This window comes from Homarus americanus, unplaced genomic scaffold (genome assembly GCF_018991925.1).
Source record: "Homarus americanus isolate GMGI-L3 unplaced genomic scaffold, GMGI_Hamer_2.0 scaffold25013, whole genome shotgun sequence".
In the NCBI taxonomy this organism is placed as follows: domain Eukaryota; kingdom Metazoa; phylum Arthropoda; class Malacostraca; order Decapoda; family Nephropidae; genus Homarus; species Homarus americanus.
Window position 1 is genome coordinate 5,703,925 of NW_024722158.1, and position 26,291 is coordinate 5,730,215.

A 26,291-nucleotide genomic window follows, 5' to 3' on the forward strand; every position below is an offset into this window, starting at 1 on the left:
TTGATCTGCTGTAATGACTCGAGCTTTAGCGACAAGGCCACTGAGATAACGCAGAAATTCCATCCCCAAGGTGTTTTTTTCCTCTCTGTAGCGAGGGAATAGTGTTGAAGCATCGTGTAGAAGGTCGGCACTGGGTATTCTACTTTACTTTGTCTTACCACGATTATGTAATCATCGCATTATCAGGGAGGAGATAAGATTGCGTAGGAGATTAATAGATTTTAACTAGCTATATTTACACTTTAAATGTCTCTCTGATTATAAATGAATCTCGCTATAATGAACCTCAAAGTTATTTACAACTCCAAGAGGACGTTTTCTTTTGACCATAATGATTGTAAAATAATAATTATTCCTGTTCTTGCGATAATACTAATAATAATGATTTGATTGTTGGAGTATAGTAATGATGCTATACAACAAGAAATATAAACATACAGGGAAGTTAAAATTAAGAGCATTGCTCCCGATATTAAGATACTCTATTAGGGTGGGTCAAGAAGTGGTTGCACACACACACACACACACACACACACACACACACACACACACACACACACACACACACACACACACACACACACACACCTGTTAAAGGCTTCAGTGTGCACATTTTATTTAGTTTTACATTGTTGTCATTACTCATCAAAGAGGTTGTTCTTTTGGGGACATTTGATATACGTATACAGGGTGGCGTATAAGTCAAGGTACTGTACCTGGAAATTTGCCAACCTGTACTGTATACAGTATATAGTTGTAAAACTAAAAAACCATGGCCCAGGTACAGTACAGTACACAGACAGTGAAGGTATACAATGTACTGTATATAGTGTAGACAGTGCAGGTATACATATAATCAGCAAAGACAATGGTAAACAGTAAGTTGATTCAACCAAGGACAGCTGAACAAAGCACCCTCTATGTATATCCACTTAGGTACTGTGGTAATGTTATTGTTTATGATCTTGGACCTATCAAAAAAAGGTACTCATTCATAACTTTATTCAGGAACAAAAGTACAATATCCATCTCATTTCTTTTCTAGCTAACAAAGTTAAGGTCTATTCTCAGACTCCATTACTTTTCTCTTAGTGAGACCTTCCAGGACAATAACATAGTTTCTCTTCTCATTTTCTTTGGCGGGCATTGCGGCATAGCCATCCTCAGCAGCAGGGAGGGACTTGGTGACCTCCTGCTGGGTGTCAGGGAGGAATTTGGCAACCTCCTGCTGGGTGTCAGTGGAGGGTTTCTGCTCCTGCTGATGTTGAGGGACAGGGTCAGGGCAGCAGCCACAGTACCGGTGGAAGAGGAAGTACAGGAGGTAACACAGCATCATGGGCGGACTCGTCATCATCATGGTGGCCATGGCTGGGAGGGCTGCAAGATCACTGTAACACACAAGAATTTAGTAACTTTTTTTTCAGAGAGATAGAAGAAAGCCTAAGCAAAAGGCCCACTGGATATAGGTTTTGACACCATTGTTGAGCTGTCCTCGGTCGAATTTATAATTGTTTACTCAGCCCTAATGTGTACAGTATACCCAAAACCGTACTCAACATTAACATGTGTATGCAGAAGCTGTACTCTACAGCAAAACATAAAGTAGATAATTTTTGTAACTTGTCACAGTCGTTCACAACTTGACAGCGTTTACAAAAATCCCATGAAATAAATTACCTACTTCAATCATGCCATATAAATTATCGAGCTTTACAGAAAAACTGGTTCTCAAACTCTCCAGAGGTTTTGTTTCGATGTTTTATTTTCATGTTTACATTTCATGGTTTCACGCACAGATGAGAAGAGCAACTACCAAGATGGCGGGGAAAATTTGTACTGTATTATTATTATTACTGTATTATTATTACTATCATTATTATACTATTTTATTATCATTATCTTATTATTATTATTACCTAATGATAATAAGAGAGATGGTCAGGTTGGGGTTTGTGTTATCCTCCAGGTGTTTCTTCCCCCATGGATTTTTGACCAGAGGAAAATTTACCTAGTACTGTAGTATTAATGTCCAATGGGATTTTTGTCCGCTGGGAAACTGACCGGTAGAATGTTCTCAGGTACAAAATATGCCTGGAGAAATTTTCCTTTTGTGTTTTGTTCCATGGAATTTAGTCAGTCAACCACCCAGATGGTTCTCACCTGGTTGGACTGGGTAGTGAGAGTTTGAGAAGGATGAAAGAGACGCCTGGGTTCTGAAGAGCCGTCTCGATACTGATGGCGATGACTTTATCCCTCGGGAGACACCACAACTTAGCGAAGATGGCACCAAAGCTGTACCCGCAAATGGCTACCAACAACCCCGCCACAACCATCTGCCACGTCATCATGGTGAATACCTTATAGGAGTTGTAGATGCCAAGCTGGTGTACAAAGAGTAAAAATTTTTTTGTTTTTTATGATGTTATTTGGTATTTACAGACTTTGAAATTTAACCCTTTGATTATTTTTAAGTAACTTTCATTAGTACAGTATCTTAACCCCTTGAGTATAATGATTGATAACTCCTTGAGTACAATGGCTAAAACAACTCCATTGAACATGATGACCTAACCACTTACGTACTGTACAATGATTTAAGCTCTTGAATACGATAAATTAAAATCAAGAGAACGATGACAAACTCCATCAACAATGTCATTGTACTAATAGATATAGGCCATCATGTTGAAAGGGTTAAGACATGTACTCAGGGGATTATGTCATTGTACTCAAGAGGTTAAGATATCTTACTCAATGGACTAACTTGCTGGACAGTGCTCAGAAGGTTAGTATCGTACTCATGGGGTAAATAAATCCAGGGTATGTCACTTATATTTTGTTATGGGAAAATATATTGAAAATTTGCTCCAGAACTCCAGGATCATTGTAAGATAAAATGAAAATTTTGATTACCAACCCTGAAAAGTCTTTAAATTCTACCATATTTAAAGCGTCCCTTCTTTTGAAATTATGCAGTAAATAACAAGAATTAATGATAAAGTTGTGTGTTTTGGAATCACCTCACCGTCAAGAAGAATAGGATGACGATAAGAGTAAAAGGTTTGATGATCCGTCGGCCTCTGTCAGCCCACACCGGTCTCTTAAACCTGTCAACACAACAGCGTAGTTAGCTTGTTTTGTTCAGTTAGAGTTGATGTTGGTCTCTCTCTCTCTCTCTCTCTCTCTCTCTTTCTCGTTGGGGTGATATAACCCAAATTAATTGCTGAAGCCCTTCCAAAATTCAATAAAATCAACAATTCCCTTTCTCTCTCTCTCTCTCTCTCTCGATGGCAATATATCCTTAGTTGTTGAAGTATTTCCATTATTCAGTAGCACTCTCTCTCTCGATCTCATTTCCATCGATTTTTTTATCCCTCCTCTCTAAGTTACGTTATATTATAAGATTTAATCATTAGAAAACCTTGTACTTTCACTAAAAGTTTATTATGATTGTCTCAAGAACAATACTGTACCGGTAATTACACCTGACAATTCCATATCTGTCATATAGAGAGCAATTCAACTTGCAAACATTTTGTATATTCTTATACTATCCTAATCAAATATAAAATTAGTTATTATTATTACTGTATTATTATTTTTATTATTATTATTATTATTATTGTTATTATTATTATTATTATTATTATTATTATTATTATTATTATTATTATTATTATTATTATATTACCTAATGAACATGCCAATCCCTACAGGCACAGTAAGACTGACGAGGGAGAGAGCCAGGTTGGAGTAAGGGATCTGGAGGTTAGCGTTATCCTCCAGGAGTTTCTTCCCCAGGGTAAACATCCACAGCGGCATCATCCCTGAGGAGACAACGTGTTTTGTTTATCTGGTGTACACATCTTGGCCAACATCACTGAAGATCCATTATTTTGTCTGGTGAAATTAACTCATTGTACAGTATTGTATTTAATTTCTGTATTTCTTTATATCTTTTCTACATTTTGTAGCATATATATACAATTACTTCGTTTTCACCTATTTATTATCTCATCAGGATAACTAGGATTATGAGGTAATACAGTATACTACTTAATATTCTAATACTTAGTACCTGTATAGAGAATTATTTGCATTTTATGTATATAGATCATGATACTTTTCACGACAGTAAATATAAAAGTTTGTTAGCAAGTACATGATCAATCTTAGTGTATAATAAGTTACATTATTTCATATATACAGTGTATGTATTCCAGAAACTTAGTACAATTGTGTTCTTATGTAACAACCTAACCCAGCCAAAATCTCTTCAACTTTGCCATCTACTGTACACAAATCCAGTATAATCTAAACTCTCTTAACCCCCTAAGCAAATTTGAGTAAGCATTAGAATCAGGATAGATTGCATAATATGAAAAATTTAAAGTGTTGTTGAAATTGATGTTTGTTAATATAGTATCAGGCCCCCCCAAAAATCAGAAGAATAAATCACCCATGGCAGCAATGGTAGAGATAGCAGTCATGGTGATGGAGAGGTTGATGTCTCCATCAAACATAAGGGTCCAGAAGTTCGAGGAGGTTCCCCCTGGGCTACAACCAAGCGTGAACAGTCCCAGACGCTGTAGTGGGTCCTCGAAGAAGATCTTACCCATGATGAACGAAAACTGAAAGGTAAGGATCACATCTTATTCACTTCAGGAATGTGAATGATACAATTTTTTATGTAAAGGAGGAAATGTGGAGTTTTAAAATTTACACTTTCTCTCTCCACATCAGTTTTCTTAATTCTATCAGTACAGTAATTAATATATGACAAATTACTGGTGTTTAGACAATATGAAGCCACACTCACCAAAGGCATGAAAGCAAACTGAGAAATAAAGCCACAGACAGGGCCAAGAGGTCGTCTGAGTACGGCCTTGATGATCTGTAGCTCCAGTTGGGCGCCCATGTTGATGTTGTTGACCAGCACGAACGTTGCCCCAAAGATGATGAACACAAAGTCCAACACGTAGGTCTTTCTATCTACTGTAATCTAAAAATACATATACAGTAGTGACAATATCATTAAAAGATTTGATAACCATAGATTTTTTGATTATATAGTTTCCCATTTCTAGGAATTTTACTGAACACATGTAAAATACAGTACTTTGTGTATCAAGTAAGTTACAGAGTTTATTATTTTTCAAGAGAAATTTAGAAATATTTAAGACAGGGAAGATGATTGGCATTGAAGAAACAATACAAACTGTGTAAACTAAAAATGTGTGTTGTAGAGACTCCAGCAGAACAACTTATCTTGTAACACTTCCGAGTCATGGTATTAGATGATTAGCTTATAATATATACTGCTATTGTCAATATACTGTATGCTTGTTTTGACTAATATATACATGTGTGTGTGTGTATAAAGCTGCTCTATGCACATGGCTAAACTTGTTTTTTGTGTGAGAAATTTTATGTATATGTACAGTACTTTTCTTACCTAGTCATTTGTGTTCATAACTTTATTGTCAGAAAAGTTACCCAGAGACAACTTTACAGTCAACCACCGTGAATCCATAAGATCACGTGAATTACACATGAATTAATTTCTCAATAGTTTCTGAAACATATCAAAACTAACACAAACCATTAAAATTTTCGGTGGCTTTTCCTTGTCTGGATGTAATCACGATCAGTTGTCAAGCAGACTTAAACCCCCAGAAGATAATTGATTTATGATAAGGTGATAACAAGACCATCTCACGGCCAATGCTGACTTCTTCAAACATATGATATTTGATGGTTTATTAATTTAAATAAATGAAACTGTATGAAGGTGGAGAAGAATTACGATAAACATGAGACAGATGCCACCATAAAAGCTATATTAATATGACACAGTTTATGCCATCAAGAATTTAGAAGATAACTACTTAAAGATGAGGAAGAATTATTGTCAACACTTTGCAGAACTAATTATTTTTGGGGGGAAGTGATCATGCTTGCAGATGACTAAGTTACATGAGGATATTTTTTTATCCTCCAAACTTTATGAATTACCTTACAAACTGTGCAATTAAAATCAAGGATAAGTACAGTAGATGCTCCTTCAGCTTTATAAGTCTCTCGTACATCCCCATCTGAACTACTGTATATAGGCATGGGGACTCTATGTGCTGTACCTCCAGAAAGACATAACATTCTTAGAAAGGGATCAATGGAGAGCAACAAAGATAATTGATGAACTGTAGCATCTCAATTATCCAAGAAGACTGAGGGCCTAAGGACTGACAACTCTTCAGACTCAACACAATATACAGGATCTCATAGAGCCATTCAAAACCTTGAAAGGAATGGAATACATATAAATATTATGTGAAGTCACTCCCCACCAAAACAAGAGGATTCTTTTTCAAGCTTGCCAAGATGCCATGCAGTACAAATATAATGAGATACTTCTTCATACAGAGGGTGGTAGACCTGTCGAACAGTTGACCAATACAAACCCTTGACGAGACTATCAAGAACAATGGGAGGATCCAACACAGGACACTGGTCTCCTTTCCCCATCCTGGTCACCACCTATAGGTGGGGTGACCCTTAGTTAAATTAGGTCTTTTCCCTCCTCTAGAATTTTGTTATTTAGTCATTTTCTGTGACCTGCCCATACTTCTAACTACTTGACAAAAGGTACTTCGCATTAACTGTTTTCTCAGAAAGTGTAACAGACCAATTGATCTGAGACTTTTTTGTAACAACAAGCAGTGTGTGGTGATTAATGGGACAAAATCGTCATGTGCACCTGTGACAAGCAGGGTGCCACAGGGCAGTGTGCTGGGCCCATTGTTGTTTATTTGTTTCATAAATGACAGTATCAGAAGATAAACGCTCCTCCATACAATGCCAAGTTATTTAGAGAAATTAAGAACCAAACAGACTGTAAAGAGGTACTGAAAGTTCTCTTGTCAGCTTCAGGAATGGTCAAAAGAATGATTGTTAAAATTTAACGTAATAAAATGCAAGAAATGCACCTATAGGTCGTATCAACAGTAAAAGGGAACATCACATTAACGGAGACCAAATGTGAAAAGAACCTGGGTGTGTATGTTGACAATGAACTGAAATTCTATGACCATTATGTGAAGTTGAATAAAGCATCTAGGTTAATGGGTCTTTTAAGAAGGGTGTTTATGTACCTATATGATCCGTCCCTCGTAACGATCTTCACAAGCGAGGTTTTTCCCCGTTTGCAGTACTGTCATCCTGTCGGGTCCTCGGTATATGTTAGAGAATGTCAATTGATTGAAAACATCCAAAGGCACCAGACTGGGGCCTTCACTCTGGTACCTCATGTACCCATAGATATTAAAATGCCACCAGTTGCTTAGGTTGTACTATAGGCGGACAAGGGGTGACTTAATAGAAGTTTATAAACACCTCAGAAGACATTACTCGGTCAAGTATTCATACCTGGAGCTGGAGGATGCCCACTCCACTAGAGGTCACAGCTTAAGGTTAAAGAAGTCACAAGTTTAGAAAGCTGTGAGGGCAAACGTTTTCGGAGTGAGGGCTGTGAATTCTTAAAACAATCTGCCAGAGAGTGTTGTGACAGCACCAACTGTGAGCTCATTCAAGACCAGACTTAACCAACACTGGCTTAGGTACAGATACACTCTGGAACCAGTACTTGCCAACAGTGTGTAACAGAGACATGACTGACCATCCAAACGGCTTACAAGACGATCATTGGGGAAGAGGATAAAGTAGTAAAGAGACAGAAGTGTGAGGTACAGGTACTTACTAACAAGTTGTCCCTCAGTAAAGTGTTGTTGTACAACTGCAGGTACTTACCAACAAGTTGTCCCTCAGTAAAGTGTTGTTGTACAACTACAGGTACTTACTAACAAGTTGTCCCTCAGTAAAGTGTTGTTGTACAACTACAGGTACTTACTAACAAGTTGTCCCTCAGTAAAGTGTTGTTGTACAACTACAGGTACTTACTAACAAGTTGTCCCTCAGTAAAGTGTTGTTGTACAACTACAGGTACTTACCAACAAGTTGTCCCTCAGTAAAGTGTTGTTGTACAACTACAGGTACTTACCAACACGTCATCCCTCAGTAAAGTGTTGTTGTACAAGTGAAGGAGATGGTAGTTGGTGGTGAGGTAGAAGGACAGCTTGGTGAGCCCCCAGTAGTAGCCAGAGAAGGTGAGGCTCTTGTTGACATGATCACACACCTCCTCCACCGTGAAGTGTATGCTTCTGTTGACAAAGTCCAGCTTCCAGTCCTCATCAGGTACAACCGTCACCACCAGCTGAGCCTCCGTCAGGTCCTGCCCACCATCACAGTAAGTGTCATTTTCGTTGAATCCCAGAGACAGTGTGAGGTGGTGGAGGGTGTCCTCAGGCACCTTCCACTCAGCACTCGGGAAAACCTCCAGGTATACGCCGCTGTCTGCACTGTTACCTTCTGCATCACCCATTGTCCCACCTGCTATGCCATTCACTGTGCCGCTCACCCAAGCCATCAACAGGAACGTCATTGTGAGGCTCATCATGTTCTGTATGAATATTCAGACTCTTTTTGTGAGAAAATAGTCAAAGTTACGGGCACTGTGATACACTGTGTCGTCAACACAGTGTTGTAAGGATTGCTGTAATGTTACCAATATTTTCCTTGTTTCTTTAAACGTGTACTGTATAGTTTTCACTATACCTATATTGTTCTAACTAGGACAGTCTTTTGAACGTTTTTTGCCGATTGCAGAAATAATTTCTTGTACTGTGTTATCCTTCCACATATTATTTCTGACACAAAAACACTATACTGTACTATACGTACACTAGTTCACACAGGCATTAGTTTGACCACACTCTCACACCACTAGTCTAACGATTACAGATAACAAGAACCTCAGACCCATGGCTGTAATCACCAATGCTGATTCTCTTTGAGAGATAAGGACAAATTGTTTAGTTAATTGATAGGGATAATACTTACATACCAGATAAATAAGCATTTGTTACATACCCATAGTGAATAAAGTCAGCAAAATACATTTTTTTATATGCCATTTCTTTTCTTTTCTTTTATCCTCTTTGACAATGATCGGCTCGTTAGCCACTTGGGCTGTTAGTTATGTCTCTGTTACGCACTGTTGGCAAGTACTGGACATGTACTGGCTCCTGAATGTATCTGCACCTGTACCAGTGTTGGTCAAGTCTGGTCTTGAAACAGCTCACACTCGGTGCCGTCACAACACTCCGTGGCAGATTGTTCCAAAAGTTCACAATTCTCACTCAAAAAAGTTTGTCCTCACAATTTTCTGGACTTGTGGCGTATTTATCCTTGAGCTGCGACCCTTGTGGGGCGGGCATCCGCCAGCTCCAGGTATGGACACTCAACTGAGTAGTGCCCTCTGAGGTGTTTATATACTTCAATTCGGTCACCCTTTGCCTGGTAATAGTATAAGCTAGGCAGTTGCAGGCATTTTAATCTCTGGGTAACTGAGGTGCTGTAGTACAAGCACCAGTGTGGTGGCCCTCCTTTAGACATTTGCCTGAAAACAGGTTTAAGCTTGTTGCCTATTGAATCCAAGTTTTTGCTTAGAAGAATCATAATAAAGATTTTTTTCAGTTACAGTTGAGATCTATTTTATACCTGCAAACTTCCAGAATACTGCACAGGCAACTATGAGTGGCTCCATGTGTTCAATTAATTTCTAGTAGAGGACATAATTCGATATTTTTTCTCATAAATTCAGACAAAAACAAGACTATGTATTTTCATCTATCACAAGCTGCTGGGGAATTATTTATTGCGTCTTATCTTGCCACAGATGTCTTATTTAACTACAGCTTAAAGACAGCCATTCCTCTCTTCAAAAAATATATATTCTGCTAAGGTTTTTCTTGATCAACACATCAAGACCAAGAGAGAGATATCAGTCCACTCTTCCCAAATATTCACTGGTCCAGTGCTTCAAGAAGACACATTGTTGAGGGAAAGAACACACTAGAGGGAGAGAACACACTGGAGGGAGAGACAGATTGTTGAGGGAGAGAACACACTGGAGGGAGAGATAGATTGTTGAGGGAGAGAACACACTGGAGGGAGAGACAGATTGTTGAGGGAAAGAACACACTAGAGGGAGAGACAGATTGTTGAGGGAGAGAACACACTGGAGGGAGAGACAGATTGTTGAGGGAGAGAACACACTGGAGGGAGAGACAGATTGTTGAGGGAGAGAACACACTGGAGGGAGAGATAGATTGTTGAGGAGAGAACACACTGGAGGGAGAGATAGATTGTTGAGGGAGAGAACACACTGGAGGGAGAGACAGATTGTTGAGGGAGAGAACACACTGAGGGACAGATTGTTGAGGGACACACTGGAGGACACACTGGATTGTTGAGGAGAGAACACACTGGAGGGAGGGAGAGACACATAGAAGGGAGAGAACACACTGGAGGGAGAGGATTGTTGAGGAGAGAACACACTGGAGGGAGACAGATTGTTGAGGAGAGGAACACACTGGAGGGAGAGACAGATTGTTGAGGGAGAGAACACACTGGAGGGAGAGAGGAGAACACACTGATTGTTGAGGAGAGAACACACTGGAGGGAGAGAGATAGTTGAGGGAGAGGGAGACACACTGAGGAGAGACAGTGTTGAGGAGAGGAGAACACACTGGAGGAAGACAGATTGTTGGAGGGAGAGAAACACACTGGAGGGAGAGACAGATTGTTGAGGGAGAGAACACACTGGAGGGAGAGACAGATTGTTGAGGATTGAGGAGAGAGAACACACTGGAGGGAGAGAGACAGATTGTTGAGGAGAGAACACACTGGAGGGAGAATAGGAGAGAACACTGGAGGGAGAGAGGATTGTTGAGGGAGAGAGACAGATTGTTGAGGGAGAGAACACACTGAGGAGAGAAGGGAGAACATAGGAGGGAAAGGAGAGAGATTGTTGAGGAGAGAACACACTGTTGTTGAGGAGAGAGAACACACTGGAGGGAGATAGATGTTGAGGAGAGAACACACTGGAGAGGAGAGACAGGATTGTTGAGGGAGAGAACACACTGGAGGGAGAGACAGATTGGAGAGACAGAGTTGAGGAGAGAACACACTGGAGGAGAGATAGATGTTGAGGGAGAGAACACACTGGAGAGAGATAGATTGTTGAGGGAGAAACACTGGAGGAGATAGATTGTTGAGGAGAGAACACTGGAGGGAGAGATAGATTGTTGAGGGAGAAACACACTGGAGGGAGAGACAGATTGTTGAGGGAGAGAACACACTGGAGGGAGAGACAGATTGTTGAGGGAGAGAACACACTGGAGGGAGAGACAGATTGTTGAGGGAGAGAACACACTGGAGGGAGAGACACATAGTTGAGGGAGAGAACACACTGGAGGAGAGACAGATTGTTGAGGGAGAGAACACACTGGAGGGAGAGACAGATTGTTGAGGGAGAGAACACACTGGAGGGAGAGACAGATTGTTGAGGGAGAGAACACACTGGAGGGAGAGACAGATTGTTGAGGGAGAGGAGCACTGGAGGAGAGACACATAGTTGAGGGAGAACACTGGAGGGAGACAGATTGTTGGGGGAGAGTACACACTGGAGAGAGACAGATTGTTGAGGGAGAGAACACACTGGAGGGAGAGACAGTTGAGGGAGAGACACATAGTTGAGGGAGAGAACACACTGGAGGAGAGACAGATTGTTGAGGGAGAGAACACACTGGAGGGAGAGACAGATTGTTGAGGGAGAGAACACACTGGAGGGAGAGACAGATTGTTGAGGGAGAGAACACACTGGAGGGAGAGACAGATTGTTGAGGGAGAGAACACACTAGACATTATGAACACTTCTTCCAAACAAGACACACTTTACTTTTATGCTCTTCACCACTGATCGGCTCGTTGGGTGCTCGGTCACGTCTCTGTTACTTTCCTTTTTCTTTTATCATCACTCAGCACCTCACGAAGTTATTATAAGTATATTCAGTAGTTTTATGATGACTTTAGGAAAATCTCTTATTGACAGATACTGCTGCTGGCTGAGTCATCCACCTTACTGTTGCTGGCTGGGTCATCCACCTCACTGTTGCTGGCTGAGTCATCCACCTTACTGCTACTGGCTGAGTCATCCACACAGATGGTTGACAGATAGCCAGCTGTTCATGGAGTTTGTAATTAGTTTGGTGTATAGAGAACAAGATGTAACAGTAAGTAAAATAAAGAATACGCATAATCATAATTTATGTTTTACTTAACACACACTTGAAATAGTATGGCATTAATGTGTGTATTACGCATAACAGAGGTAGTAGGTAGTGGGCAGCTACCAAACAGGGAGGTACTACCGCCTGGGAAGATATTGGAAGCATAATGTGTTGTCTAATGGTAGACCCTGCTGCCATATGGCATCACAAAGATTGTGACCAAGTCCCAGGTTGCTGATCTGACTTTCTGCCTCATTTACACACAATTGCAGGGTCTCAATTGTTTCTCTTACTATTGACAACACAACATACATGTATCGTTTCTCTTGATCTTTTTTTCAATTTTGTATTTCCTTATTATTATTATTATTATTAGTAGTAGTAGTAGTAGTAGTAGTAGTAGTAGTAGTAGTAGTAGTAGTATTGTTACATTTTCGCCCTCCAGGCCCCGATGTGCCTGGTTGGGCTAATCCCCATATAAAAAAAACAACAACATGATGTACACAATAAAACTAATAATTTATTAAACATTCGACACAACACTCATTTGCGTAACTGTTTATTTTCCCAATGAGCTGTTTACTTTATAATAAAAACACAAAGATGAGGTAAAGTTCACATATATAGTAATTGTGGAACTTGATCTAGGTGAGTCAATTCATTATTTAAAAGCAATACAAAGCTATTCTGTCATTATAAGGACAAGAACATCTCTTAGACACAGATAGATAGATCCATGTAGAAATGCCACTAGCCCTGAGTCCATACAGAAATGCCACTAGCCCTGAGTCCATACAGCAATGCCACTAGCCCTGAGTCCATACAGAAATGCCACTAGCCCTGAGTCCATACAGAAATGCCACTAGCCCTGAGTCCATACAGAAATGCCACTAGCCCTGAGTCCACACAAATGCCACTAGCCCTGAGTCCATACAGAAATGCCACTAGCCCTGAGTTGAGCCCATGAGAGGCATTGATATACAGTAATTCTTCACGATAGGCATCTTAATTGTTTTTTTGCGTAAGATATTCCATCAAATTACTTCTAAAAATAAAAAAACACGGCTCTGATGCAGTATTAGTAAGTTTCGTGTTTCGAAGCTTCAAATGATTCAGTGGACCTCTAAAATGATTCAATGAAGCTTCAGTAACGTAACTCTGACCCCCCATATATAACGTCACTACTAGCCCATTTCATTATTCCTCACTCACTGACTATCCAGCTCCATATCTCTAGTTGGAGGGTTCCAACTGTGACAGCTGTATATCTCGTCACGGCAAAGTCAACTAATATGTGACTAAAATCTTCAACATTAAATTGGATATGCATTTAGTGTGCAAGATGCGCATGTTGAATAATGGACTGTACGTGGTCAGTTTGCGGTTGTGTCTGTCTGCGTGTATGTTAGTTTTGCTCATCATGATGTATAAATGTTAGTTTTGCTCATCATGATGTATAAATGTCATAGTGTGGATCGGGACGAAGGCATTGCATTAAGAGACCGAATGTGAAAAGGATCTGGGTGTGTATGTTCTCGGGCCATTGTGAGAAGAAGATAAAGCAAGCAACTAAAGTATTATATTCGGTCTTATAAGAGTGGGGTGCTTCCTTGTAATGTATATTAAATGAATATTTCCGAATGAAGAAAAGTTGTACGACTAGGGAAGATAAGGTACATCAATTTCATTACCATTCTTCACACTCACAGCTGATTCACTGACAGACTCGTTTTGCAACTTGTCAAAAGTAAATAATTAAAATGACGAACTTGTTTCAGTAATTATGTGTTCCTATATTTATTGTATTATTATATATTTAATTAGAACATTTATATATGTATTAATAAATCATGAAAATCGAATACATAAGAAAATGAGAACATTTTTGGATGACTGTAGCTAGTTGACGAGCTTATAAACTTTGTGTTGTGTGTTGGCAAGTTAGGAGCTCTTCAACACTCCCTGTGTCAGCTTAGAACAAAAAAAATACAAAGTCAGAGAATATGTGGTCAATATTTTCCCGGGATCCAACCAGTTCCTTCCCTTATGAGTTAGGAGAAGAAGTTAGATGTGAAGATAACCGGACAGTGTGGAAACTCCATCGAGGCAAGAAAAAGGTGAGTCAACACGTAAACATTCATAAGTCCATGTAACTTTTCTTTACTTTTCTTTATTCTTTGACTTTAAAACAAAGTGACAAGCTACTACACTAATGATAATAAGAAAGAATGTCACGATTGAGGCCACATCATCATAAGGGATTAAGTAAACCCAGCCTGTCAGCCTTTATTGGTGTGAACAAAGTTAGGAATTTCAGTTGATTTCTCGGGCTGTGAGGGCCATGGTTTATACAGCCTCACATATCGGGAACAGTGGTGGAAGTTAACCATCAACCTTAGATAGTAATTATTGATGACTGACCCGTGCTGTTTTCATTATATTATTTTGATGATTTTAGGCATTACAGGCAGTATGCTTCATGACAATTGTGCTCCTGAATCCACAACTTGAGGACATTTCTCTAGAATATAAACACTTTCTTACCTCACGTAAAAACAATAATTGGATGAGGAAAGGTTTTCTCTAACACTGTATTATAAGAGTAACACTTTAGATGTCAGACTCGTGGGAATGAGCTACGTAGCAGATTAGGTTAGGTTCTTTTAGTTTGTTTTTCATTTCACATTTTCTCTCATTATCCCTCTGCTTTGAAACCCTACCTGCCTTTGGTGGAGTCAGAAAACCAAGCATTTTTACAAGAAGCGTTAATCTTAAATATTAATTTGTAATTCAAAAAAATATCATTTAGAGAAGTCAGAAACACTAGAAAAGGAATGGGTGACAGTTGAATATTAACCATTTAATTTTCACCACTTTACAGTGTTCTGCATGAGAAACTACTTTAAAAATATTTGTCAGCCTAAATCATTGTTGGTGTTTGTGGAATAAATACCAAAGAAAACTTGTTTCTTACTTCATGAATAGAAAGATTTAGGTTTAAGGATTGCAACTTCCCTGCTTTGGTTTTCTCTTGCCTTTGTTAAGAGTGAATGTGGTGCATGCTGCTCATACCACCATCTTGAACCACCATGTTCACCTTCCTTCTGTTGGCATTATAAAAAGTAAAATTTAACTTAACCAACCAACCAACTGATAATAATGCAATTGCATCCTAGGTTAGGTTTTGTTGGTTTTTCTTATATACCGTACAATAAAAATACTGTCCCTACACACATCGACTTCAAACTATTTCCTTTTGTCGACTTGTTTTCCAGTACAGTAATTAGGTAATTTTTTTCCTTTCACCTACTACTGTCTACCTACCAACTGCCCCAATAAGGTGACATTGGTCTGGTTGGGAGTTATCATATCTACAATAAATCATTTACATTGTTGCGGGAGAAGTGTCTATTGTGATTTTGTTTGTGAATCGATGCAATGGATTTTTTTTTCTGTGTATCTGAAAAATTTGAAAATGTCAGTACTGTATCATTCTGCATTTAATTCATGTCTTGGAGATTTTTTTTATAACATACCACAAGTGTTTATATACTGTACAGTAAAACCTAAAGAGAAACATCAACACTTGATCAGACATCTTTATTGCAAAGTTTCAGATCTTGACTACATTATCAGCTGCTATTAAAGGGTAGAACACTGGTATAGTAGCTACAGTATATATTTAACAAAATATGCAAGTGTTACTAAAACTAAAATAATTCTCATTCATGTGCAGTACAGTATATTACAATACTGTACAGTAGTGTACTATATTGTAAAATAATAAATCAGAATTATTCAATTGAGTAAACAAGAGAGTGAAAGTTAGAAATATTATGAAAGTACATAATTATGCATTGTACTTTTGCTATTTTACAGCAAAATGGAGAAGAAGTAAGTCTCTTCTTGTGTGATATAAAAGATGGAAATTCAGCATATTTGGACGTGGCGAAGGCTGCCGTTAAGAAACTTAAAACTCTCCGCCACCCTTGCATCCTTACGTATATTGATAGTTTAGAGGTAAGTTTCTTTTCTTATTAGTAAATGAAGTTTGACCAATCTGCACAATGTTACCTTTAATAACTTTGTCTTTTTAAATTAATTTGTTTCTTTGACATTAAGACCTTAGTAAATATTGCATTTGGTTCTTTAGTATGGTGGGTACACAGAGGTGCTGTGGAGTAGATGGCAGACTGTGGGATGTTGTTGATTTTAAGTGTTCTATACTGTTATGTGCAAATAACCATGTGCCAACAGTATGGATAAGGTAACTCAACATTGGGAATATGTCCCAGGACTGTGTGGATGAGTTGTTTTACCTGGGTGACATGATCAGTGCTGGTGGGGTCAACTGATGAAAAATAAAGAGAATAGCATAAACACACAGCTATTATTCAAGAATATTGGCAGCAATATGCTAGGTTATACAGTATATAATCACAAACCATGTACAGTATGGTAAAATGTAACTTTTTTGTAACCTATAGAGTGACAAGTTGGTGTACCTGGTAACTGAGTCTGTAACTCCTTTATTAACATGGCTGAGTGATGACTCCCTCTCTCCGGCACATCGCACAACTGCTGTGTCCTGGGGACTGCTTCAGGTCACTGTGAGTCTACACATCTTTACTGTTGTCAAATCTTTAGCTCCACCAACTAACATTTGCATACAGAGGTGACTTTGAAGAGATTCTGTAAAATTACTAAATTAGTCATTATTTTATATAATACTGTAGTTCTATCTAATTTTATATGTGGGTGTACAATATTACCTTTACTCTTCATATGTTTGTTTAGGATGGGTGAAGGGGACAAACACCCTACAAAAGAGGGAAATAAAAGGGGGGATTTAAACAACATAATAAATATACCCATACTATAATTTTAAGTTCAGAAGGATTATTGTAGTTGTGTTGTGTTGTGTGAGACGGTCCACAACTACAGTATATGTTTCAAGCCATTAGGAAAGGTTGTGTGAGAATGACACAAGGTCACCAGCAAATTGAAGAACTGTTTATTTTTTGTATACGTATTTTATTTAAAAACTAGGATTTTCTTGAATTTGGAAACATGGGTTTTGTATTTTTTTTTTTTTTTATATTGTAATAATTTTGTCATTCTTGTAGGTGTTACCACTGTATACAAATACAGTAGCTACAGTAGTTTTATTTGTGTTCTCTAACTGTGAAAGTTACTTGATTGAAAATTTTCCATTACTGAAAAACTGCTTTAGCCAAATGACAACTCCAAAGTTTATTTATGCTTATTATAATTACTGTGTTACTATACACCATTTAATGTTTTGTCCTGTTTTTACAGAAAGGACTAAGTTTCTTAAACAATGATGGAAATTTGATCCACTACAATGTATGTGCAAGTAGTGTGTTTGTTACACGTGGTGGAGAATGGAAGTTAGGGGGTGTGGAGTACTCCAGCAGTGATTCATCCACATTCCCTGTCAAAATTATCACAAAATTAGACACCTATAATCCACCCGAAAAAAATGACCCATCAAAAATGCGCAAATCAAGTAAATGGTAAGGATTTGTTGATGTTTTTCAAGGCCTGGGTTTCACTAATAATGCGTAAGACACTTCTTTTGATACAGCATAATGTTCCTTTAATAATTATTTCATTACAGGTCTTCACCCTCTTCAATATATGTGCTACATTCCTGAATCACAGTCTATACATTTCTTTCATGTAGACATTTGTTAATTTATATTCCATCTATTCTCTCTACCTGCTCATACCCCCTGAACATCTGCCATTCACTGTCTTCACCAACTGATTCTTTGTTAACCCTTTTATTGTAACTCCCCCTTGTGATGGATAACTATGATAAAAAAAGATACTGTAATTAGAAACATTCTAACCATTTAAGTCCCCTCACCCCCAATAAAACAAACAGTAACTAACCACAATTAGTATGTTATGATGTCTAAATATTTGTGAATTTATATAAAGTGTAAGACAATGAAAATAAGATGTAATTTAAGACAGACAGGTGAAAGGGTTTAGAAACAAAATACGTACAGGTATAGTATTGTATATAAAACCCAGCTTAAGGGGATGTTTTCAAGTACTGTTTAGTATACTGTACCATTTCTTACTACACTTGAATGAGTAAAATGTGATAATTTAGTAATGATTGTTTATCCTTATAGTTTTCTACACAATGAGTATATGAACTGCAAACATAATTAATTTGTTGTCCTTTGGGATACACTTATTGATTTATATTTTCATTAATTCATTTTTCTGTTTTTGTTAAATATTGTTTTGCATTTGTTTTCCAGGGCAGCAGACGTGTGGGGACTTGGATGTCTGATCTGGGAAGTATTTAATGGGTATCTCGACCAGTCTATGTCTCTCAGAAATACCACTAAGGTTAGTAAATAATGCTGTTTAAACACATTTACAAACCAAAAAAGAAAAACATATCTTTATGATTGTGTGGTTAACATCAATATTTCTTACTATCCTAATTCTGTTAGCTACAAAGTTGGTAGTTATTTCAGGCATTTTGTTTCCCTGGTCTTTTTAAACTTTTAAGTGTAGTTTGTTGATGACTCACTGAAGTGTTTTTTATGGTGTTAGTAAGTGAATGGTTGTAATGAGACCTTTAGTGTTCCCCAAGCCCCCAGGGGAAGTGTGTGTGATGGCACCATAGTTGTTCAGGTGACAGAGTAGATCTTGCCACATCTACTTAATGCTGGATGAAACTGCTGCTAGCTCATTTGAAGGATGAGTTGAAGAGGATGGTAGTGTACAGTATTTGGATGAGGTTTGCATAAGAATAATATTGAAAATAAATGCAGGACAGAAAATTTTACGGTGTTTGAAAAGGAAGGTCAGTCTTTGTGTGGTGACAGTATGAATGAGGTAAAGTTGTATGTTGTGTGTGGAGTTTTGCTTGTTGATTCATAATTTACGTCTCATTCTTTCCACCTATCTTATACAGTATATCTGTAAGCTATCATTTCTTCCCTCTTATGAAGTTTTTGTTTCTTTTTATTTGCCTCAGGCATGTGGGAGTGAAGGAAAAATATAAAGATTAAGTATCAAGGAAATTAATTGAAATTTGCCTTAATACCATAACACGGGTAGTGGAAAGTAACAAGGAGACAGCTGCACGCTACCATTGGCTCAAAGTACCATAACTACTTACGGTATCAGTAACTCCCCACAGATACTAAATGCTCTTCCACTTACCGTCTTAGTCATATTACCCATTGTTAACTATTGAATAATACGTATATCTATAGGTTCTTTTATACTGTAGGTAGATTGTGATTGTTTATGTCATATGAGTTTTTAAGTTGCCATGTAACTAATAGTCAAATTGGGTCCTCAGTAATAGGATTAAGAAACACAGTAAATAGTAAAGTAATATCTCTATTAGCCGGAATCCCTCAAACCCGGAACTCTCCGAGAGCTGGAATTGAAATTTTCTCGGAAAATTGTTCCCAAAGTCGTAATTTTCCGGAAAATTCAAAGAAAATTTTCCCGGTCCCCGGAATCTTCCGGGGATGGGGGAGTTTTTTTTCCGTGTTTGAGAGATGAAAATCAGGCGCATTTTCTGGAAATTCAGAGAAAATTTTAACGTTATCCGGAAAATTCCATGGATGAGGGATTTTTTTTCTGGGTTTGAGAGATGATGTAATGGGCAATTTCTGGAACTTCCAAGAACATTTTTCTGTTACCCATAAAATTCCGGGGATGAGGGATTTTTTTTCTGGCTTTGAGAAGAGTCGTCTCATTACCCGGAAATCTCTCATTCCCAGAAGTGCTCTGCACCAATTGTTCCGGCTAACGGAGATACCACTGTATACAGTAGTTCATTCTTAGGTAAATCTTTATTGTTAGGATGTTTTTTGTGTGGTCATAAGTCTGATACATAGCCTCCCATACAGATCCCCAAGTCATTAGTGTCAACATACACACGACTGGTTGGGGCAAACCCCACTGCCCGACCAAATCCACAAGTTGTAGTGAATAATCTTCGTCAACAAGGAAATTTCTTCAATAATGATCTTATCGAAACTCTCTTGTTTTTGGAAGAAATTCAAATCAAGGATGCTAGTGAGAAGCACAGGTACGTAGATGTAACGTTTAGTTTATATGGTAGAGAACTGAGTAAAGCCTTCAGCAGAAATAGGATGTAGAAGCATGCTGAACTTTATGATAAATTTAAAGCTGATGAACCAATTAAACTGTTATGTTTATGTATGTGGTTTGCTGCTTGGTATCTTAAAATTAAAATACAGTGATGTGATTGACTTTACAGGTACAGGTATTTTCCTTTGTAATTTGCCTTTGATAACAATAAGTCTATTTAAAGATACTTTTATTGCTAGTACCCAAGGTAATTACTGATACAGTAACATTATTTCAAAATTGCACTTGTTTTTTTTTTATTAATATACAGGTACTGTATTCCTCGTTTGATGAATGGGTTAGGTTCCTGGGAACCATTCATTAAGTGAATTTTTATATCTTGAATAACAAAACAATTGGGAAAAATAAGGTTCAGTTCCCCAATGACAAGAAACCCCCATTATTATACCCCAAAACATGAAGTCAGTTCACAAACAAAAAAGAAACCTACAGTACCTAACTAATGAAAAATGGTACTGTATTGATAACTTAGTACAATGACTAATGATTATAACAATAACAACTGAGCAAGTACGAACACTTTAAATTTGATTTTACCCTCATTTTAAGAAAACTTTGGCTACAGGGGAAAAATACATTCAAAGGCATTTTCCTAACTACTCCCTACTGAAATATGAGTACTTTGCGCCAGTTAGAGTATAGAAATTATATACAAGATCTCTGTTTTACAAGGCACCTTTACCATCAGAGAAGTACACTCACTCTAAAAAGTATCTCTACGATTTTGTGTTAGACAATATGACACAACGGACAAAGGATTTTGACAACCCTACAGACAGGAGTTGCAGTTTTCGAATTTAAATTCTTCGGACTCCTCCGTAAAGATGCCTTTTGGAGTGAGTGTACATCGATTGTCCCTTTTTTTTTCTTTCAAGATTTTTTACTTCATTCCTCAGATTCTTCTCAGATTTAACACCAAAGCTTGACAACATCCCTGACTATGTGGCCAAGAACAAGGTTTTGCCCGCTCTTTTGGCTGCTCACGAGTTCTCCAATGTGGGATCTGTTGTACTTAATCCCCTCTTTAAGGTAAGAATTAGCCTTCCATTAAAGTTGAGTTTTCAATATTGTCGGTGTAATTTCTGTTTCTTCCATCATTTACATTTCCATCATAATAATTTTAAAGCAGTATATAGTGTGTCTGTCATTGTGGAATTGTTTTCATTTAAGTACCCTGTATTTATACTGTACAGTCTTCTCATAAAATGTTGTAACCACATATTATATTTTATCTTTGTATCTCCGAATGTGCATTTTGTAAACTGAATTATCTTATTAACAGATAGGCAAGTTGCTCGGAGATTCGGAGTATCAGCAGTATATTCTCCCATGTGTTGTGAAGCTCTTCTCCTCAAGTGATCGTGCTACTCGACTCAAACTCTTACAGCAGATGGACTCACTTGTAGAGCACATGAACCAGTCAACAGTTAATGACCAAGTCTTTCCTCAATTAGCTACGGGATTCTTAGACACCAACCCCACCATACGGGAACACACAGTTAAGGTTAGTGTTCAAGAATTAATCAAAAGTGTTGTTGTTAACTGTGATGTGGAAGTATTAAATGAAAATACTGTAAACACTGCTGTACTTCATGTATATTATTTAACAACTTGCAAATTATTTATAAAGTATTTTCAAACATTACTGTGTATTTTTTATTTTGTTTTTTTGTAGAGTTTAAACCAAAACACTGTGAACATTGAACATTGGGGTTATAGTCTCAAAATTTCATTGGTCATAGGAAGCAACAGTGCTTACTGTGGTCTAGGGCACCAGCTCTTGGATATTTGATTTTGAAAAGAAGGAATTAAATTTGAGGTTGCAAAATAATTTCAGTAATTTAGATAAGAACAGATATACTGTAAATATGTTTTTTTCAGTCAATATTGTTTCTCGCACCAAAGCTCAACTATAATAATCTTAACGTGGAAGTTTTGAAGCACTTTGCCCGTCTCCAGTCAAAGGATGATCAAGTAAGTGTGTTTTCTTCTTGTCTTTTACAAGTATAAGTACCCTAGGGCCACTATAGGTCTTGGTGTGTACTGTTGTCTTAAACCAAACGACAGTATCTTTGTGTTTGGCGTTTGTCAACTTTTCTGTCCTCCTGCTGTATATATCTGTCTTAGTTTCTAATTTACATGATTTGTGATATTTTGTGTTTCAGTTTTGCAAAATATTTGTACTTTATCTCCCCAAGCATTCATTCATGCATCCCTGTGGCCATTTTCCTTTTAATGTCACAGTATTTATTGTTTATTTATCCACATTACAGTACTTGTTAAATCATGTAATTTTTTATAAATACGTAATTTCATATTAATTAATGTTGTCAAAGGTAGTATAGCCAAAGGATTATGGTAATCATTTTTATTTAATTATTTGAAGAATATTCTTTTAAAGCTTTACAAAGAAAGGGGTTCTAATAATGACACTTCAGGGTAAAGATACTGTATGATACTGTGTTTAGAATATTTAAAAGGTCAATTATGCTGTGCTGGTAAGTCTTAAATTCCCTTTATATATATTTTCTTAAAAATATAGACAATCTTTATTATATAAACACTTTAGTTTCCTATTTATAAAAAAAATGTAGTCTAACGTCAAAGATTCGCTTTGATTTTTGGCACTTGGGGTCATAAAATGGATTTTGTTTAAATTTTATACAAAGGTGCTATTTTACATGCTGATTAAGGATTTGGGTTCACATTTAAAAAATTCGAGCAACTAGTGTTAATTAATGATCTTAGAAATAATACAGTACCGTATTAGGAATTTTTAATGATTATTTGGTAACCTCCAGGGAGGGATCCGAACCAACACCACTGTTTGCCTTGGAAAGATAGCAAACTACCTTCACCCAGATGTGAGACAAAAATGTTTAACCTCAGCATTTACCCGAGCCATGAGAGATCCATTTCCTCCAGCACGCACAGCTGGTGTAATGGCCATAGCAGCTACACAGCAGTATTACCCATTACAGGAAGTTGTTTCAAAGTAAGTGTTCTTTTTACTTAAGTTTTTAATTGAATATCACAACTTTTCTTATATACAGTAATTATATTGTCCTTTTTGGTTATGCCTATTTTATGTATGAAGTAATATTTCATTCTACATTTGACAGACTCCTCCCAAATCTTTGCCAAATAACATTGGACCCAGAAAAGTCTGTTCGAGACTCTGTTTTCCGTGTCGTAAAAGGATTCCTCAGCAAATTAGAAAAGGTTTCAGATGACCCATCACTGAAAGAACAATTGGGTAAGACAGTCATAATATTTATGAAGAATATAATATTAATTTTTATGTGGAGAACCCTGTACAATTCTTTTCTTTTTTCCGGAAATTGCCAATACCCTACCATTCTATTCCTAGCTCCACTGACAGATGAACTAATACAAATTCATTGTCACACACTTGTCTAATTCTGACCTTATAGCATCTGGTATTATTGATATGCAAATTTTAGCTAGCTTTTGTGAGTAAGATAATTAGCAACACCGTCTCCTGTGTATCAAAGGCTTGGTATTTAGTGTGCTGATTCCATGCTTCTCCTTAATGGGCTGTCAGACCTTTAGAACCCACTTTCACAATATCAGTTCGCTAGCTTGGTAGAAACAATTTTCTCTTTATGGACTTCCCTGTTATCAAGGATTGACCCTTGTGTCTAGATCCATAATTTCAGGTTGATACTAAACATTGTGATATATGATAAAATTTCTTTATGTCATTGTTATTGCTTTGATAGGACTGATATTTTACAAAGACTTTTACCATCTGTAATAATTTTTAAATTTCAGAGACTGAAGTGAGGAGCTTCAATTCAGGTAATTCACAGCCTACAACTTGGGCCGGCTGGGCTGTAGGGGCTATCACATCAAAATTCTATAAGAGTTCTTTAAGTGCAAATACTCAGCAACAACCTCAGAAACAACAAAAGGTAATAGTAACTAAATATTTCCTTGTGGCTAATCACCGTACATTTTTGTTGTGCTTAGAGATTTTTATTGGTGGATTTCAGTATTAGAGAGACTGTTATAATTATCTGGCCTCATTTATCTTCAGTTTTTATTGTTGTTAATTTTTTTCTGTATTTTCTTTTAAAGGTTTTGGTTCTGTTTATACCAAAGTTTTTAATATTCTCAAAACACTTTAACAAATCCCACTTGTTGATGCATTGGAATGGACGACTCACTGATACAAAATACATTTACCCTGCAGCCATCCACCTCATCCTCTGGTACCATTACGCCCTCCACTAAGTCCAGTAGCTTAGCTTCCACACCTTCTCAGGACCATAGCCGATCCACTAGCAGAACTGCAACCAAACCAGCCAATGACAATGATGAATCAGAATATGAAGACTGGGAGAATTCAAAGTGGAAACCTGTGGTTAGTTGTATTCTCTTAATGGATAATGTAGCAGCTTCTTGTTCTTTGCTTTTATTTTGATTTTGTGTTTTATTTTTTATGTGAATTTTTTCTTGCAAAAGTTAATAGGTAAGTAATGAGTATTGTTTCAAAATGCAAAAGTGAATAAGATTAGAGAACTGAGTATGTCCTCTTGGTGATGATGAATTTCTTTGCTGTTGTCAGGTTTCTCATCACTCACTCTGTATTTTTGTCTTACCAGTACAGTACCGTAGAACCCTGCATAACATGGAGGTTATGTTCCCTTACAGTGCTCTGATGTAAGAAATACAAGTACTGTACTGTACTATATGAACTCTAAAGAATCAACTCATGTTCCCTAAGAAGTTTTTATATTGCAATGACCAGCAATTTTTCCCTGGACATTATATATACCGTATATATATTTATATATATATATATATATATATATATATATATATATATATATATATATATATATATATATATATATATATATATATATATATATATATATATATATATATATATATATATATATATATATATATATATATATATATATATATACCTGTACTGTATTTAAAATTTGTCAATTACCCTGTAGTATTAGAAAATTTTATATGTAGGCAAGTAGCTGGTTTACTCAAATCAATGGCTACTTTTACCAATCTTTATCTTGATAATGTTTTGATCCCTTGTGGTGTGAGGGGTAGTCACATGCTACTGTTCTTAATAACCTTAATACAGTATTTAACTATTTTTGTATTTTTTCAGGGGAACTTACCAGAGATAAAAAAGAATGTTTCAGAGCCTGTTAGTGTATCTTCTGCCTTGGCAGCTGCTGATGATGATCTGGATGGTGAAGATGGGTGGGGAGAAGATGAAGAGTGGGGCAGCTTAGAGGATGGGGTGAGGAATAATGTTATTTTTAATCTATATACGGTACTGTATCCTGAATGTGATGTGCATGAGCATGATGTTGTGGGATGGTTGGCTTTGGGATTTAGCTGTGGCAGTTGATGTGTGCGTGTGTGAGTTCCCCTTTAAATATTATTATTATATACAATTTTTGTTTTTGTTACAGCTATTATTAAAGTCATCATGGTTGTCATCATGGTTTCTCTATCAAATGGTTATGAACACAAGGATGGTTTATGATTTAATTTTTTTCTGTTTATTTTGTAGCCCATTTTTCCCCCCCAAAAATTAAGAAGATCATGCATGTTCTTTTCTGTTACCTTCAAACAGAAAAAATTGGAAGGGAGAAGAACTAGGGCAGGGTAAGAATGACATAGCGAGAGATTGTGAGAGATGACCTGAGAGATAAAAACCTGACAAGATGCTGCAAGAAACTGTGCAGCTTGGAGAGATGCCATCATGTAATCATGACTTTTCCACTCACATGGAAATTGGCCCTAAGATGATGGTGATGAATAGGCACATTCCATCTCAGAATTATAAATGATCTTGAGGCTTCAGTAAATTTGAGCAATGTCTTAATGGATTTCAAATATTTATGAGAACTGATCAGA

At 37.1% G+C, this 26,291-nt stretch overlaps 2 protein-coding genes and 1 long non-coding RNA gene across 6 annotated transcripts in view; 2 read left to right on the top strand and 1 right to left on the bottom strand.

The window, feature by feature from the left end:
- Positions 1–987: 987 nt before the first annotated feature.
- On the bottom strand, positions 988–8,872 carry LOC121862160 (ileal sodium/bile acid cotransporter-like). The gene is made up of 7 exons (XM_042360234.1): positions 8,057–8,872; positions 4,820–5,002; positions 4,460–4,631; positions 3,692–3,827; positions 3,026–3,107; positions 2,161–2,381; positions 988–1,388 (listed from the first exon to the last, which is right to left on the bottom strand). Exons 1-7 carry the CDS (start codon positions 8,510–8,512, stop codon positions 1,055–1,057), a joined length of 1,584 nt encoding a protein of 527 aa, XP_042216168.1. The 5' UTR covers positions 8,513–8,872; the 3' UTR covers positions 988–1,054.
- LOC121862163 lies at positions 2,219–12,223 on the top strand. The gene is made up of 3 exons (XR_006088176.1): positions 2,219–2,349; positions 3,717–4,638; positions 12,011–12,223. It is a non-coding gene; the product is annotated as an uncharacterized LOC121862163 (long non-coding RNA).
- A 1,803-nt stretch (positions 12,224–14,026) lies between these two features.
- The window catches only part of LOC121862164 (N-terminal kinase-like protein), a 30,612-nt gene continuing 18,347 nt past the window's right edge, over positions 14,027–26,291 (top strand). For 3 of the 4 annotated variants that reach the window (XR_006088178.1, XR_006088177.1, XM_042360238.1), the window contains exons 1-14: positions 14,030–14,305; positions 16,068–16,208; positions 16,676–16,798; positions 17,508–17,725; positions 18,488–18,578; positions 20,105–20,286; positions 21,266–21,398; positions 21,652–21,873; positions 22,251–22,343; positions 23,171–23,364; positions 23,492–23,625; positions 24,165–24,304; positions 24,586–24,756; positions 25,534–25,668. Coding sequence is in view for 1 of the 4 variants with exons in the window: in XM_042360238.1 (XP_042216172.1) it covers positions 14,192–14,305; positions 16,068–16,208; positions 16,676–16,798; positions 17,508–17,725; positions 18,488–18,578; positions 20,105–20,286; positions 21,266–21,398; positions 21,652–21,873; positions 22,251–22,343; positions 23,171–23,364; positions 23,492–23,625; positions 24,165–24,304; positions 24,586–24,756; positions 25,534–25,668 (2,091 nt within the window). In the remaining 3 variants the exon portion in view is untranslated. Of the gene's footprint in view, positions 14,306–16,067; positions 16,209–16,675; positions 16,799–17,507; positions 17,726–18,487; positions 18,579–20,104; positions 20,287–21,265; positions 21,399–21,651; positions 21,874–22,250; positions 22,344–23,170; positions 23,365–23,491; positions 23,626–24,164; positions 24,305–24,585; positions 24,757–25,533; positions 25,669–26,291 lie in introns of all 4 variants that reach the window. The other variant, XR_006088179.1, reaches the window with a different exon arrangement.